At 37.7% G+C, this 17256-nt stretch overlaps 1 protein-coding gene across 4 annotated transcripts in view; it reads left to right on the top strand.

Moving 5' to 3' along the window:
* Positions 1-17256, top strand: part of INF2 (inverted formin 2) — a 735156-nt gene that overhangs the window by 319711 nt on the left and 398189 nt on the right. For all 4 annotated transcript variants that reach the window (XM_044074343.1, XM_044074344.1, XM_044074342.1 and 1 more), the window contains exon 4: positions 5188-5347. In XM_044074343.1, the coding sequence (XP_043930278.1) occupies positions 5188-5347 (160 nt within the window). The remainder of the gene's footprint in view (positions 1-5187; positions 5348-17256) is intronic.

Here is a 17256-nt window from a genome sequence, read left to right on the forward strand (position 1 = left end):
CGAGAATCAAACCGAAGAACTTCTTGCTGTGAGGCAACAGTGCTAACTGCTGTACCACCGCCGCCAGCCATGTAAATAGTAAATAGTTCAGCCAACCAAATCATTACAGTGGTAGAGTTTATTAGAGTCTAGGACTGAAACTGTATTTTATAAGTAATAATAAACATAGTTAAGATTACGTTTATTAATATTTTGTGAACAATTTACAGTATCTCAGTAAGCACTAAAGCTACACACATACTGTCAGCAACATTTTGTTCATCCATCTATGAGCTTGTATAAGAGGTTAAGCAGTTACGTGTGTGTTACTTGGTTATTAAGATATTTAGAAATATGACAATATAAATAAATAGCATATGGGCAGCAATGAATATCCTTTTAGCAACACTAGACAGAAGTCAAGTATCAGTGCAGTTGTGCTACTCATTATATAAGCTTTAAGATATAATCTTTCAATAGCTTACATGCAGTATAGCTGTAGTTGGCATGCTACATTCTGTCTCTCCATACACTGTCTTTGTAACAAGTCCGAATTCAACTCATATCATGTTCAATAAGTAAGAACATTTTGTTTTGTTTCTTCCCCTGCATACCTGACTATATTTTCTCTTGCTCTGCTCAAAGTGCGATATTCCCGCTCTACATTTCTAAACATTGGACAGCCTAGCTGAAGGTCAGTTAACTCTGGGAGTTCCTCAATGTTAGCCTGGTGTGAGGTAAAAGGCATCACCATCACCCCTACCATCACAGGCACCGACCTCTCAGAATTTACCCCTTTCCTAGGAAAGGCAGCTAATACCAGTATTCTTCATAGAGTCAGGTGCTATTTCTGCCTTACTTATTTTTTCTTGTCTACTTTGAACCTAATGCCTAGAACCCCCTTCGCTCCTCTATTTTTGTTCAACAGGAATATCATTAGGATTCTGTTCAAGACTATCTTTTCTCCCAGTACGCACATCCTTCTTTTTATGGCTCACCCTATTTCTTAGAGTGACAGAACACCAATGTCTTAATTCATTTTTCTTCTTTAGGTTGCTTTCCCTCTGAAAGACATATCTTAAAACACCACTCATCTTCCATTGTACCTTTTCTTCTTTTATAAATACCTGTTGCCTTACCTCTTCCCTTATTTGATTTTTCTATTTTGTGCTGATAGAAATGGATCCTGAACTCTGACCAGACACTGTTTCTCCCTGTTTAAGTACCCTGGTGAAATATTTCTTATTATTACATTTCTGCATTTCAACATCAATTTACTGCATAGAATTTTCCATTTGCTGTGCTTTCTGCGTAGTTTGACATAATGTTCAGAATTCTGCTTATGTGGTGCATTTCCATAGTTCCTAAATTAAAAAATACACCCTTTCATTGAATGTCCTCTTCAGTTTTGCTAGTAACTGCAGCTTTGCAAAATTTTCAAGCTGAAGTATTTTCATATGTCAAGTCCGTTCTTTGCAAAATTTTCAAGCTGCAGTATTTTCATATGTCAAGTCCATTTCTTCTACTAGTTCTGACACAACTGTTTAATTGGTGTAGGCTCTTCCTCTGTATTCTTAGCCAAATTGTCTGTATATTTAGGGCTTTCTAACATTATGATCTTTATTGGATTCATACACTCATTGTCTGGTGGCTTTTGGACTCATGCACTTAGTCTGGTTGTTGACACCACCTCCACCTCTTACTTTTTCTGGGTTTCACAGACACATCTGAAAGATTATTCACCTCCTAGTTCCTCTCCCCACACTGACAGAGTGGTCTACCAACAGAAATTTCCTTGCATTTTCGACACATCTGTCTAAAGTGGGAAAATGTTTTTTTTTTTCCCTCCCATGGAGACAGCCTTCATCTCCTACTAATGTCCCACCTACTTCAGGTCTACCTACTGTCCCTAATCTCCCCTGGAATATCCATTATGTCCATTATCCATTATATCCAAGCACTACTCCCCTTTCTGGACTGCACTCCTAACAGGAAGCACCTGAGTGAATGCTTGCCTTTGATGCCTAAGCCAATAATCAAACCCTGGTTACCTAGGACATAGGTCTTTATCCTTGCAAACCTCAGCACTGGCAAAGTAGGAAAATCTTTCAGTAATGTCATTCTGTTGTCTTAAATTAGGAATGACTGTAACTGGATGGACTGTTTTCTGAACCCATTTTGCACCTCTGTCTGAGTAATGTCTGAGAATGTGGTTTTAACCATTCTAGAAGGTGATCTGTCACATTCTAGAGGCATAACATAATTACTGTGCTTTTCAGAGGCTATAGTTTTGACAGAATTTATAATGTTAATGTCAGCAATACAGAATTTAGCTATGTTCAGTTTTTTCCACCTTTGTATGTTTACACTGTTATTTTATTTGTTGCCAAAAGTGGACCTAGGTTTTACTACATATGTTGCTGGCTCAGATTAATACATGGTTTCAAGGGATTACACTCTTTCTACTAGCACTTTCAGAATCATTAGGGTCAGTTTGATGCACTCATTTCTTAAAGCAGTAGGCAAATGCCTTTTGAATGGTCAGTTGCTGCCCTTTTTTATCATTTTTATTTCTTATTACGTTGACCATCTAGATTTAACCATAAGTTAATAAAATACTTTACAGTACATATTTGTGACTTTACCGTTTTGTTATAAGAATATGTTGTTCAGCTATGCAACTTTTGAGCTAGTGTCTCTAAAATCAAACCAGTTCTAGCAAGTAAAGCCTTTTTTCATTTTGTCTTATCATAGTCCTGGTAATCAGTATACTCATAGTCAGTGGTTCTCCAGTTAACTGGGCTGATAAAATCCTGGCCCAGTCAGCTGAATCCCATCCCTCTAGGTGGGGATACTGCTTGAAGGGTGTGAGATATGCCTAGAGGTTCTTTTCTTCAATCAGATATTTTAGTAGTGGCACCATTTCTGGGGTAGCCACCATCTTGGCTGTGGCTACCACCTCTTCAGCTGCAGCCACCATAATCTGTAGTATCTGCTCTATTGTGATCGTGTTGACACTTGGCTCTACACATAGTTTGCACAAGCAAAAAAATTCCCAGCTCACCACAAGACTGTGTCTCTTTCTTTCCCTTTCTCCATCTCTCTTTCATTGTCTTTGGACTGGCTCCTGGTCACAATCTCAGAGGAGTCCTTGATTAGTACAAGACACTACTTACTTCACTTCCATTTGATCTTAGGAATTTCAGTGAGCATGCAAAGTCCCATCTGGAGCCATTGAAAGTGCGTTGGTATTTATAGTTTGTCATATGAACATAATATAGAAATTGGGCATTGTGCCCCAGGACAGGATAATACCAGTACAAACTTCTGTACAGCTGTTTTTGCAACACCCCCAGTGCTAGCACTACTAATTGTAAGGGTACTGGGTCTCATGACAGCTACAATTGACATGATGTTGTTCATGAGGTTTCATATGAGAATGTAGCACTGCAGTATACATGTCACTGGACACAGCTGGAAGAACCCATTTATTAGGGCATTCATCTTTCCAAAGCATATCACATGCATCTTGATTGGTGGCTATTGCCACTCAGTAACAGACGGCAATGGATAACCCACCCCCCATCATACTTCTCAACTGTATAGATTTTCTCAGAATGTCCAGATTTTTGCCTCATATTTTTGGTCCATTTTTCATAAGGTCATGGTTTTCTGGCAAATTAGTGGTAATTATTAAAGATTTAAGTTAGAAAAGAATGACAGACATTTGAATTTCAGACATCATACTCTTCAGAAAATTCATACTAATGCAAAACCTATTATATCAACTTTCTAAGTTTGTAAGACTAATATTTTAAAAATGTCCCTATTTTTGGGGCCTTGTCCCACTTTTATGTCTGTCTTTGTCCAGATTTATTGCTCTAAGGGGTTGAGAGGTATGCCCCCCATCACAGTCAGTCACCATATATGTGTCTACCCGTGGATGGGAAACATTGTTAGAGCTGACAGTCCAAAGGAAATGGACTACACAGGATGCCTATTTCTATATAAATATTCTGGAGGTGAGGGTGTTCCTCCTAGTGTTGCAGACTTTGCAGTACCATCTTCTCAAGGGTGCTGTCTCAAAATACTCGGACTATGAGCCAGTAGTATGGTACATCAACAAACAGAGAAGGGCAGATCCTATCCCTTGAGTTGAGAACCAATCAGCCTATGAGAATGGGTGATCAGTTCACATCACTTTCTTATAGCAGTGTACATCCCTGATGAGGCCAGCTCATTATTGGACCGACTCAGCAGATGCCTTCTGATGCCACATGAGTGGTCTCTCAGTCTGGTTACAGGCTGAATGATAATCCACTGCTGGGGAAGCCTTGTTGTAACCTCTTTACATCCCCTGTTAATAGGAAGTGTAGCAACTTCTTTTCTCTCATTCATCTACAACAATTCCCAACAGAAACAATTTGACAAATATTCTAGTTTTTCTGCTATAATGGTACATGTAACTGCAATTTTTTTCCATCAAGGTTTTAACTCTTATCCTTAGCATCTGAGAAAGGTAGCAAAGCCTTTTTTGAGGTGTGCCTCCTTTCTGTGACCTCATTTTAAGGAACCTGCTCCTTCATGGAATTTCAGCACTATTCTAGAAAAATCAACACAATCCCTCTTCAAACCAGAGGTGATGGTATAAGTACCAGTTTTTGTAAATGTTGTTCCTAATTGCATTTACATCAGCAAAAAAGAATTCGGAGTTACAAGACCTCCCCTGTTGACCACCATACCTAATTTTTTTCTGGAAACGTTTTGGAAACACAACGAAAAAGAATGATGGCAGGATGCATCCTATCAATAAAAATACGTGGCAGTCCAAAACCTTAAGGGCATCCAGAAAATAAATAAACAAATCTCAGGGCTACCTTAAACATTCTTTAATCAGAAACCATTTTGATTAGTTAATAATAATTGAGTGGGTTCAGGCAATAGACTACCTTGTCTTTGCCAGTTCAGTGCAGTGTCAGAAGACAAAGAGGCAATAAGGTCATACTCTGGACTGAGACAGACTTTTTTTACTGGTATTTTATTGTTGTCAATCTTAACCAATGGAATAAATTATTAAGACAGTTTCCTGACTGAAAAAAGTTGTGAAATGTTGAAGAAACATAATGCACTTGAGAAGTTATTATTCAGACATTTTTGTAAACAAGAAAGTGAATGTGAGCGCTGAATTGTAACATAATTTTTCAACAGGTTGCGAAAAGCCAGCAGTATCGATTCAGTGTAATCATGAATGAACTGCATACTACAGACAATGTTCCGTATATGGTGACGTTGCTGAGTTTCATCAATGCAGTAGTTCTGGGAAGTGAAGAACTGAAATTCCGTGTTCAACTGAGAAATGAATTTATAGGCAAGTATCTCTTGTTGTTTCACACTTTTGTTAATGTAATAGAATGCCTGTAAGAGAATGAAGTGAGAATTGTCATTTGCATTCTTCCTGTTAACTTATGATTGCAGGTTAAACAGTATTAGCAGACTAAATGCCAGCACTTGAAAGAGGTAATCTAAGTTACTGACTTGTAGGGTTGCAATTATTGAAGATACACTCACTTGAGGTTAGCAGTTTTGTTTTCAGTGGAATATGGCACTGTGTGACTGCACTTGTTTAGCTGTATCAGCTGTAGAACAGGATTTAATCAAATCCGCTGAACTGTACCTTTCAAATACCATAACTGTCATTTATCGAAGTATAAATTTCGGTTCGCTACATTACAAGATGTGTCTTCATGGACACATGTTTGCGGATCATGATATAGTTTTTTTGTTGCAAATTCCAGAATAAAAATGGTTAAATTAAAAAAAAAAAAAAAAAAAACAAAGTCGGGCATTAATTTCATTTCAGGTAGAGTATCACATATCTTTGGAATCAGATGCAGAAGAGAACCTGCTCTTGCTAATAAGATTCAACAGCTTTTCTTGTGCTACACATTTTGCCTTATTTTGAGATATGTTATCCTCAATTCACCACAATCAAATGATATCCGCACTCTGAATATTTGTGCTTTCTATGTCTTTGCATGATTGATGTGAATAGCTGGAGGAGCGATTAGACAGGATAGCTCAGATTCGCTTAAGGGATTGTTTGTTACGTATCTTTTCCATCTTCTAACGATAGACCATTGGCTAATTTTAAACTACAGCAGTACTCTTTATTTGTTTTATCTATACAGTTGCTGTTGTGGGTATGCAGCTGCATACTGTTATCATGGAGTTTTTAAACTAATCATTTTTGTAGTATTATTTCTGGACTTACACATGCAAGTCACTGGTGTAATAATAATAGCAACATCTTAGTTTACAAAAGTGCTGGACTTTTTCCTTTCCTTAAATGATTAGCTATAGTGCTGCAGTGTGCTATGAGGACTTTATACTTTGCCTACTTGCTAGTGACTGTTAAACAAGGTGAAATATGAATATCAACAATTTTTACTTGCAGTTGAATCGTCCATTTTTGAACTGAAGACCTTTGCTACAGTTTGACATGCTGTAAGATTTTGTAACCACCAAGTACCTCAAGCATACTTAAGCTCACTTTGTACTCTATAGATACAAAGGCAGATGACTACTGAAATAACTGTAGTAGAAGCCTATTTTGAAATACAGCAAGTTTTTAAGTTACCAGGCTAAGACACTTACCACATATGTTTTGTTACATTATTTAGCACCCCCATAATCCTTCCTGTGTAGCTAAGATTTTAAATAAGGTGACATTGTCCATTTCATATAGGGATGGCAGCATATTTTATAATTGTCTTGCCCATCTTGGATATTGAGCTTTGTAACAGCCTGATAAAATTTACTCGATGAATTCCTTGATAGAGGTTAAGAAATGCTCTCTTTGCAGTATGTTATCATGTGGCTTAACTATTTTCAAGCAAGATGAAAATTCTTGTAAAAATCCAGCTATCATATAAAATAACACAAGGTAACGAAAAAACATTGGTATGCAAAGATATTTCACTATTGAAGAACAAGTATGTATTTCTGACATTTTACATGATAGCTTCGATAAACAGCTTAATGAAGTGGATTATCATCACTGGTAAAAAAAGGACCATACTGATTATTAACTGCTTGCCAGTTGTGAAAATTAGATACAAGTAAAGAATCATCCTAGAATCTGATGAGGATCAGGTTACATCAACTCCTAGTTACTAACCAGAAGAAGAAGTCAAAAATACAAACAAGAAGAGCAAGAAAGTGAAGATGTAAAGTACTTTGGGAGACTCAGATGGGGAGAAAATGAATGTCCTTGACAATGCAAATGATAATGGTATGGATACCTTTAGTACTAACACTGATCGTCTTGGAATGAGTTGCCTACCTAACACCAACAAACCCAGTAATAAACGCAATGCAGTTTTTGTGACTCATAACTCTATGCTTAAAGATATTAAAAAAAATACCTCACCCACCTTACAAAATCCCAAATTATTGTTAAGTTCTCTTTAGGGCTGTAAATTAATCGTAGGTAGAGTCTTTATAAGCTACTGAATACCAAGCCATGATTCTCTAATGTAATTAATGTTGCAGGAGACAATGGTAGTGGCATTGCTGCATTTCAAAGAACTGTATATCAGGCCAAAGAACTAATACATTTGTGTAGTGAACAAGTTAAATTAATGTTTACTGACATTCTCCTTGCAACAAAATTTGTGCCAAGACTAAATAAAAATTGCAAGTAATCTAAATAGTAATGTAAGAAGATTAGTACTTCAATGAAGAATTATGCTTTTACACCCATGGGAGTACATAGGTTCATAGGTACTTACTAGGTATGTAGTCCAGGAGACTATTAAGGAACCTAGCCAACTTTCCACGTGCTATAAAGCACTGTCGGGATAAGTGACCTGCTCAAGGCGGCAGAGCAGGCAAATGAGGGCTGAAAGAATCAGATCCTGTGTTTGTTTACAGCTCATAGTCTTAACCCTCTGTTTTAACTTCTAGACAGTAATTTTTTCCCAAAGGTAGTGTACCATCTGAGCCACTTGGGAAATAGGATTATATGCCTCAAACCGAGTTTTTTCATATATATATATATATATATATATATATATATATATAAAACCAATCTCCTTGTAAAAGATATTGTAAATGTTGAGACCATCATTTTATTAAGCAATGCTTAGAGTCTAAATAGGAAGATGCCTTACTTGACAGCACTGTTACTCGACAATGTCTCTGTAGCAATTATTACTGAAACTGATTTGAAGATAACACTAGTGTACTGTGTAAAAAAGGGATACCAGGGTTTTCACAACTTCATATCCAGCAATAAAGGTGATAAGCTATCTACTTATGTCAGAAATAACCACAAATGAGGTTTTACTCTAGTTGCAACTCAGTAGTGTAAGTAACCAGAAGAGAGAGTATAATGCTTGCAATTATACTGGACTAAAAAGCAAACTATCATTATGGAACTAGAAAGATTGGATGGATAACTCCCATATAAAAACAGATGGACATTTTTTTCTATGCTAGTGGAGCTAGAAAAAAAACCTCACTTTCTATTCTCTAGGAGATTTTCCTCCAGTAGGAGAAACGCTGCTCCATTGTAGCACAGAAATGTACTGAATTTATCTAGAAAATAGAAAATAATGTGGAAGATTATTTTTTTTACAGGGGAGACTATAGAAAGGCAGATAATCTGGATGAAATCCTTTTTTTTTGGGGGGGATACAGTGCCCCAAGTGATGGCTGATCATCTTCTTCCTCCTGGATAGTCATCAGATTCATCCTCCATCAGTGGGTTAAGGGTTGATTGGAAGTGGCCATCATGTTGGCAGCTGTTAGGGGTAGCTCAAGTTTTTGTCCCTTTAAGCCCTACTCCCTTTGCCTGCTCAGTTACATCCTGTGGGTGGGACATGATGTGAGGATTAGTGCTGTTCTGTTCCCCACTTTTCCATGGGGTTGGTGTCAGCATGATGATCTGGCTACTGACAGGAGGCACTGTGTGTGGCAGTTTTCCCAGTTTCCACCTGGAAAATCCATTCACTACTCATGTGCCTCTGGGCATGCAACCCCCCCCCCCCCTTGGTGGGCTCTCCTGTCTTCCCCTTCCTGTGCCAAGTGCCCAAGCTGCTAATCAAACTTGGTTTACCAGAGCTATAGTCAGGGCTCTGTCTCTCTTTGTCATTGGTACAGGTTTCAGTTTGTATAGAATCTTAGCATGGATGAAGGCTAGAATTAGGAAGGGAAAACTAAGGGGTCATAAGAATTTTTGTGGAATGTGGATGGCAGATTTCAGCCTATGTGCTGCAGCAATAAATTCGGTGCAAAGGTTGAGAGGTATGAAAGATATGACTTTAAAATGGGTCCTGTAAGATTAAAGATTCTGGACTAGAAGGAGAAAAGGCTGTATTTGAGAGGATTGGAAGAATACTGAAAAGAAGAAACATACCAGGAGGGTGATGTTTGATGATTTGTCTAAAAACAGCAAGAAAAGTATGTGGCAAGGTCAATTTTGTGCAGGGTTGGGGGACACAGTATGAGAATGGGCCAGCAAAGCCATTTAGGGTGTTGGGGACCTAAAAACATTGACAAATAGAGTTTTCTTTTTTGATTTTTCAATATTGATGAATAAACATGGAGTGAAGGAGGCTATTTGTTTATATAGTGATAATAAGCAATATGAAGGCACTTGGGGAGAAGCATAGGAGTTAAGTATAGAGGGGGTTAGGAACATATGAAGGCTCTTGAAAGTTCAGGAGGAGAGAATGATGGTGTTCCATAGAGCCCTGAGGATAGTGAAATGGGCAAGAGAATGTTGACTTTAAGACACGTGGATTAGGAAAATTGATTTTTAAGGCAGGAATGATTTGTGGGAGGAAGCATGTCAGGTAGTATGGAGACTTAAAGGTGCTGGATCAGTTTATGATATGCAGTTAAAATGTTTGTATCACTGGGGCCCATTTCCTGGGGATAGAGCTTTTCCTAAAAGTGGTGGCTTGGTCAGTTACAGAAAGTCCACACCAATTTTAAGAGTTTACTAGTACTCTTCAGTGGGTTATTGGCCAGACTCCTGCATAAAAACAGAAGTCTTTTTTTTTCTTTTGCAGAATTGTACCGTGTAGAAGCAGTTTGTGTCTTAGGCCTTGTATGTCTAGTAACATTTTTTTGTTTTCACTGCATGTCATTGTAACAGCTATGTGTTCTCTCGGCTAAGTAATTTACAGTGTTGTAGCAATGTACTGTACAATAATAGCTCAGTTGAATGGAAGAGGGCATGGTGGCCTCTTCAGGGATGAAACATGATGCTGTTAGAGTAAGGTTTAGTATGTACCCAGAGGGCAGATGACGCAGAGATAAATAGTACTGACAGTTCATTTGTTTCCCCACATACCTTTAAATAGGTAAGGTGAAGTAGTTCTTAAGATTCAACACTCCTCCTAATCTACTCCTCGTAGTTCTCTACAGTACGAAGTCCTTCAGAAATTAAAACAATAATGCAAGAATGAAGGAATAGATCCAATTCTGTTGTTAAACCTGATACTGCCCAGTGCCTTTAGTGATTCTTGGGAGGAAATAAACATTGGGTGCTCATTTAATGTTGTGCTGTACAGGCTCCTTCTTGTGCCATTGGTATTCAATATACTTCTACTACGAGTACCAGAGTCACATACTTTTACTGCAAGTACCAGAGTCACATACTTCTACTATGAGTACCAGAGTCACATACTTTTACTGCAAGTACCAGAGTCACATACTTCTACTATGAGCACCAAAGTCACATACTTTTACTGTGAGTACCAGAGTCACATACTTCTACAATGAGTACCAAAGTCAAATACTTCTACTGCAAGTACCAGAGTTACGTACTTTTACGGTGAGTTCCAAAGTCACATACTTTGTCTGCGAATACCAGAGTTACATATTTCTACTAGTATAAGTACCAGAGTCACATACTTCTACTACGAGTACCAAAGTCACATACTTTTACTGTGAGTACCAGAGTCACATACTTCTATGAGTACCAAAGTCAAATATTTCTACTGCAAGTACCAGAGTCACGTACTTTTACGGCGAGTTCCAAAGTCACGTACTTTGTCTGCCAGTTACATATTTCTTCTACAAGTACCAGAGTCACATACTTCTACTATAAGTACCAAAGTCACATACTTTTACTGCGAGTACCAAAATCACATACTTCTACTACAAGTACCAGAGTCGCATACTTCTACTACGAGTACCAAAGTCACATACTTCTACTGTACCAGAGTCACATAATTCTACTACAAGTATACTTCTACTATGAGTACCAAAGTCACATACTTTTACTGCGAGTACCAGAATCACATACTTCTACTACAAGTACCAGAGTCACATACTTCTACTATGAGTACCAAAGTCACATACTTCTACTACAAGTACCAAAGTCACATACTTCTACTACAAGTGCTAGAGTCACATATTTCTACTACGAGTACCAAAGTCACATACTTCTACTATAAGTACCAAAGTCACATACTTTTACTGCGAGTACCAAAATCACATACTTCTACTACAAGTACCAGAGTCGCATACTTCTACTACGAGTACCAAAGTCACATACTTCTACTGTACCAGAGTCACATAATTCTACTACAAGTATACTTCTACTATGAGTACCAAAGTCACATACTTTTACTGCGAGTACCAGAATCACATACTTCTACTACAAGTACCAGAGTCACATACTTCTACTACGAGTACCAAAGTCACATACTTCTGCTACAAGTACCAAAGTCACATACTTCTACTACAAGTGCTAGAGTTACATATTTCTACTACGAGTACCAAAGTCACATACTTCTACTGTGAGTACCAAAGTCACATACATTTACTGCGAGTACCAAAATCACATACTTCTACTACAAGTACCAGAGTCGCATACTTCTACTACGAGTACCAAAGTCACATACTTCTACTGTACCAGAGTCACATAATTCTACTACAAGTATACTTCTACTATGAGTACCAAAGTCACATACTTTTACTGCGAGTACCAGAATCACATACTTCTACTACAAGTACCAGAGTCACATACTTCTACTACGAGTACCAAAGTCACATACTTCTACTACAAGTACCAAAGTCACATACTTCTACTACGTGCTAGAGTCACATATTTCTACTACGAGTACCAAAGTCACATACTTCTACTGTGAGTACCATAGTCACATACTTCTAGTACGAGTACCAGAGTCACAAATGAATAAGATGCTCATCTACTGTTATCAAGCGTGAAAAAGAAACTCTGTTATTGTAGTACAGAAGTCATGACAAAATGAATAAAACATGAGTGGTCATTGTGTGCATACACTGATCTGCTAAGAATAAAAATTCAAATTAAATTAGTAATGAAAATAAACAAGTCAGTGAAGTCTGCATATGGAAGTAGTAATGCTACACCGCCACTTGTTGGTGGGTAAAAGTAAAATAAAAGCACGACTTGGATTTTGGATTGACAACAAATGTATGTGTGTGTGTGTGTGTGTGTGTGTGTGTGTGTGTGTGTGTGTGTGTGTGTGTGTGTGTGTGTGTGTGTGTGTAGCTATGATCAAAGTTTCAGAATCTCAACATTATGAAATAAATCCAAAAAAAAAAAAAACGTTCTCAACTGCTACAATAACTGGACAAAAGAAGAAAGTTTAGCTCGGGTATTCAGAACTTTGAATTCTTCAAAAAATAGGGTGCAAATCACAGACCAAATAAACACTTTACCCTCTTCCACAGTCTTCCAGTGATCCAGTACTACCCAAATAAGTTGAAAGACCAGCTGAGGCTCTGCGTAATATGCAGACCCAGTGTACATAGCAGAATACACACCACCGCATTTGGTGTCTACAAAGTCTTAAACAATGCTATACAATATGCGATATTATCATGTGAGGCTGATGGCATTCACTTATGCAGCCAGACAACCTACTAAGTCCTCTCTGATTGGTTGAATTGTATATGACATGTCAGTCGTTTAAGAGATCTTTCCTAGTCAGTTTATTGGGACTGCAAGCAGCTACATTGTGAAAGTAAAATACGTATGTATATATATATATATATATATATATATATATATATATATATATATATATATATATATATATATATATATATATATATATATATATCTATATATATATATCTATATCTATATATATATATATATATATATAGATGGGTCCACTTTTAAATCCCGCAGTACCAAAATCGCGAGTTTTGAGATACTGAACTCAAAACATTGAGATTTCGGTATCTCGAAACTTAAAAGTAGACTAAAAAAATAAATAAATAACTAAAAGCCCCCAAACATTGGGCTTGTGAGGGGCTTACCGTCATGTACAAAAAACTTACTGTTGGTTTAGCCTGCTCCAGGGTAATCCTCAGAGCATGTGCACAACATTGTCAATGTTCCATGTTTCGATGTTTTTACATCAACAATGTTGTGATCATTTGAGCTGTTATAACGGGTACACACACACACACACACACACACACACACACGCGTGCGCCGCGTCAATGACAAAAGAACAAAATGCCGGATCACCGATGACCACATCGCCGACTCCATTAATCAATACATTTATTTTCTACCGAAAATCCATAAAGATCTTTCTCATGCACCAGGCAGACCAATTGTATCTGGCAGGGGATACATTACAGAGCCTCTTTCACTATTTCTGACCAAACATCTAAAACCTTTGTTACCCAATATTCGATCACGCCTACAGGACACTACAAACTTCCTACAGATTATTTCTGATACACAGCTTGAGCCAAGTTGGCTATTATGTACATTGGATGTAAGTGCCCTGTATACTAACATTCCACACCAAGATGGATTAAATGCATTAGCTTATTGGCTTGAAGTCTCAAACTTGTATAGCTCGGACTTCAACACCTTCTTGGTTGGTCTAGCGCAATATGTTCTCACAAGTAATGTCTTTTATTATAAAGAACAATGTTTTTGGCAAACCAAAGGGACAGCTATGGGGGCTTCCTTTGCCCCCATATATGCTGATCTCTTCATGGCTTTTGTGGAGAATCATATTATATATGACAGGGACAGAAACATTTTTTGTCAAGATTGATATATGGAGGCGTTATCTTGATGATGTTTGGTTGGTATGGAAGGGTGACGAATGTTAGATTAATGGAATTTGTCACTTATCTAAACAACAATGCATGGGGTCTGCATTTTACTGTAAGTTTTGATATGGATACCATCCGTTTTGGATGTATTAATTCAAAGGTCTTCAGATCACACTCTATGTACAGAGATATATAGAAAGTTTCCAGAATACAACTCCATCCTACATGCCTCTAGTTACCATCCACCTCACATAGCACAGAATATCCCTAAGTCACAATTCATACGTGCTAAGCATCTGTTCAGATGATACTACTTATTTGAAACACAAATCGGATCTAACTACTAGATTCAAACTTGATGGGTATAGGTTGGGTATAAGTGGTGATATATCCATGGCCAGTAACAAGGTGAGCTCTATGGAGAACAGAGCTACTTACATACAAGACACATAACATTAAGCCATCTCAACCTCTTAGATTCGACTACATATGCCCATAATTCCAACCGCCTCATCCAAAGTGTCATGGAGGCATTGGAACATTTTACAATGTGACTCGGATATCACCAGTATCATTCCAGAGAATTGTTTATTTTCTTATAAGAAATGCAAAAACCTCAATTCTTTTTTTAATCATTATAAACACAGGGACAATAATACACATGATTTATCACAAACAACACTTTCTGGTGAACCATTACATGGCTGTTTTCCATGTGGACATTGTAACAACTGTAAATATATTAATAAGTCCAAACAATTCTCTAGTCGCAACTGTCCCCAGGTTTTTGACCTCAACTTTTTTTCCAATTGTTCCAGTGATTGGATTATTTACTTGGCCTCTTGCAATTGTGGGTCTTTTTATGTGGGACAAGCGTCCAGACCTCTAAGAATACGTATCTCGAACACATCAGTAACATCAAACAAAAAGGATGCACAATGCCCTTTACAAACACCAACTAGTTCACCCAACATCCAAGTTTAACTTCATTATTATTGACACAATATTTGGAAACAGGGCTAATAAAACTGGATGGCACTCCATATTAAATGTAAAAAGAAAAATGGATTATCAGACTGGGAGGTTATTCCCCTGGACTTAATGAACATCTTTAGGGCTCAACCAATAGGATGTCTGGTTGTGTATATATACAGCTTTGTATGTCATGACTTTTGTACACTGAAGAAGGCTGTGCTTTGCCAGCGAAACGATTTGTAACTGCTGCAATAGCTGTGATTATGTTTATTTAATACAAGATTTTTTATTTCAAGTCACTGTTTGCTGGCTCTTATTCTTTTGGTTCCACATCGCTGAGACGACATCGCCGGTAGCAGACATCCCCGACAACGGTGAGTAGTGCAGAATCAGAGTTAGTCCCATTCCTTCACTGTAGTGCGATGTCAGAGTTGGTATATTTAAGTAGGGGGGTGTGGGGGGTTCAGGGGGGCTTGCCCCAATGCTATACACATTTTAATGTGTTTTTTGTGTGTAGGATGTCTGCTGTCGGCAATGTCATCTCAGCGATGTGGTCGTCAGTGATCCGGCGTTTCGTTCTTCTGTCGTGAACCCATATATATATATTTTTTTGTCTTGCTTAAATGTGTACATTCAAAGTAGTGCTTTTTTACAGAAGTTAAAACATTACTAATACATCTTTGGCCACTGCGTGGAGATTCTAGTTTAGGGAGATAAATTCTGAAACCCTCTTGGAGTTGTTATGTAGCAGATTCTTCTTTCTTGGGTTTACTGTACGTTGCATACACCTTACTTTTGCAGAATTACCACACTGCTTGCAAAATTTCATTTCTGTAGAGAGTAGGACAACTTAAACTTTGAGTGGCCTGTCTGAATGAAAACATAAAGACTTAAAAAGTAAAAACTCATGAGCATTCAGAAGATATGTAGTTGAAACACTGGTATGTCCTTAAGGGTTCATATAACGTATAGGTCACCACTACAGGAGAGTTGATGTATTACACAGTGAAGACTGTATCTTGGCTGGGTCTTTCTTGCAGGATTTAGCATCTGAGGTAAATTCATACTGGCTTCTAAAAACGGAAGTGCCCACATTTTTATGGGGTAAAACCCTGTGCTTATACCAACATTCATACAGCTAAGTTGGAGACTGTGTAATACCTAAAAGTTTCCAGCTGCTTTCTTTTATTTCACACTATTTTCACTTCCAAACTGTTATTGCAGAAAGTTGCACAATTCTTTAAAAAATCTGCCTCAATGTTTACCAGACAACGTTGATCTTCATATAAAGTCCTGAAGCTTTGTCTGAAGATGACACCAGCAAAATGTTGAATTCTGTCCATTTTGCTGTACTATGCCTTTCACAGATGGAATCCTGTGAAGCCTGTAAGAATGTGATGTTCCAGGAGGTATTTGGGAGAGGATGTGCATGCCAGTACATCAAGAATGAGGTATACATGTACAAAGTAAATGATCCAAAGTCCTGTTCTAAGGGCTGTAAGCCTAGTTGTGGTTCAGAGTCCATCAGGCATATGCAGATATTTGTTCTTTTGTCTGGTGCATCTTCCTTCATTAAAACATTCACATTTCATTTGTCCTTTTCCTTATCATTAGAGAGTAAGAGCTAAACAGAGCGGCACTTCACCAGCCTTCCACTTTTAGTATTGCAACTTATGTGAATGTGGTCAGTGTCTTATCTTCAGTATTTTACCTTTGGAGGCATTTCTTGTTTTTGCGTTTTTTGGTCTGGATCCACCATATGTTATGCAAAGCATGGATCTATTCTTTTATAGTTCTGTATCCAAAGTTTTTTTTTTTTCTGTGAACATTGAAACATTACTTGCCATGTATGGTTCAGGTTTCTGCTATAGCTGGGTCTCCAGTTGGATGAGCCTTTCTGCCATTGTTTTTTTTTTTCCACTATCCAATTTAAAAGAAAATCTTTTCAGTGTTTAAGGAGACATGGCCATAAAAGCACTCTGTAATGGCACACTTTATTTTGTTCTAGTTTCTGAGCTTCTGATAAATATCCTTCCGTCAGTCTCCCTTCCATGCCATTACAGATAGTTATCATACTAGCATATGCTATGACACCTGCCTTTTCTTAGCGCTAGCTGTAGCTGACAGTAAGGGTTATCCTTTATGTGGTTGACAACCAAGTAGTTGATCATCATCTGTCCAGTTAGGATTTCCAATATTACCTTTCCCAAACCAGAA

Source organism: Protopterus annectens, chromosome 6.part0, assembly GCF_019279795.1.
Source record: "Protopterus annectens isolate FY-2018-M chromosome 6.part0, PAN1.0, whole genome shotgun sequence".
NCBI lineage: Eukaryota > Metazoa > Chordata > Ceratodontiformes > Protopteridae > Protopterus > Protopterus annectens.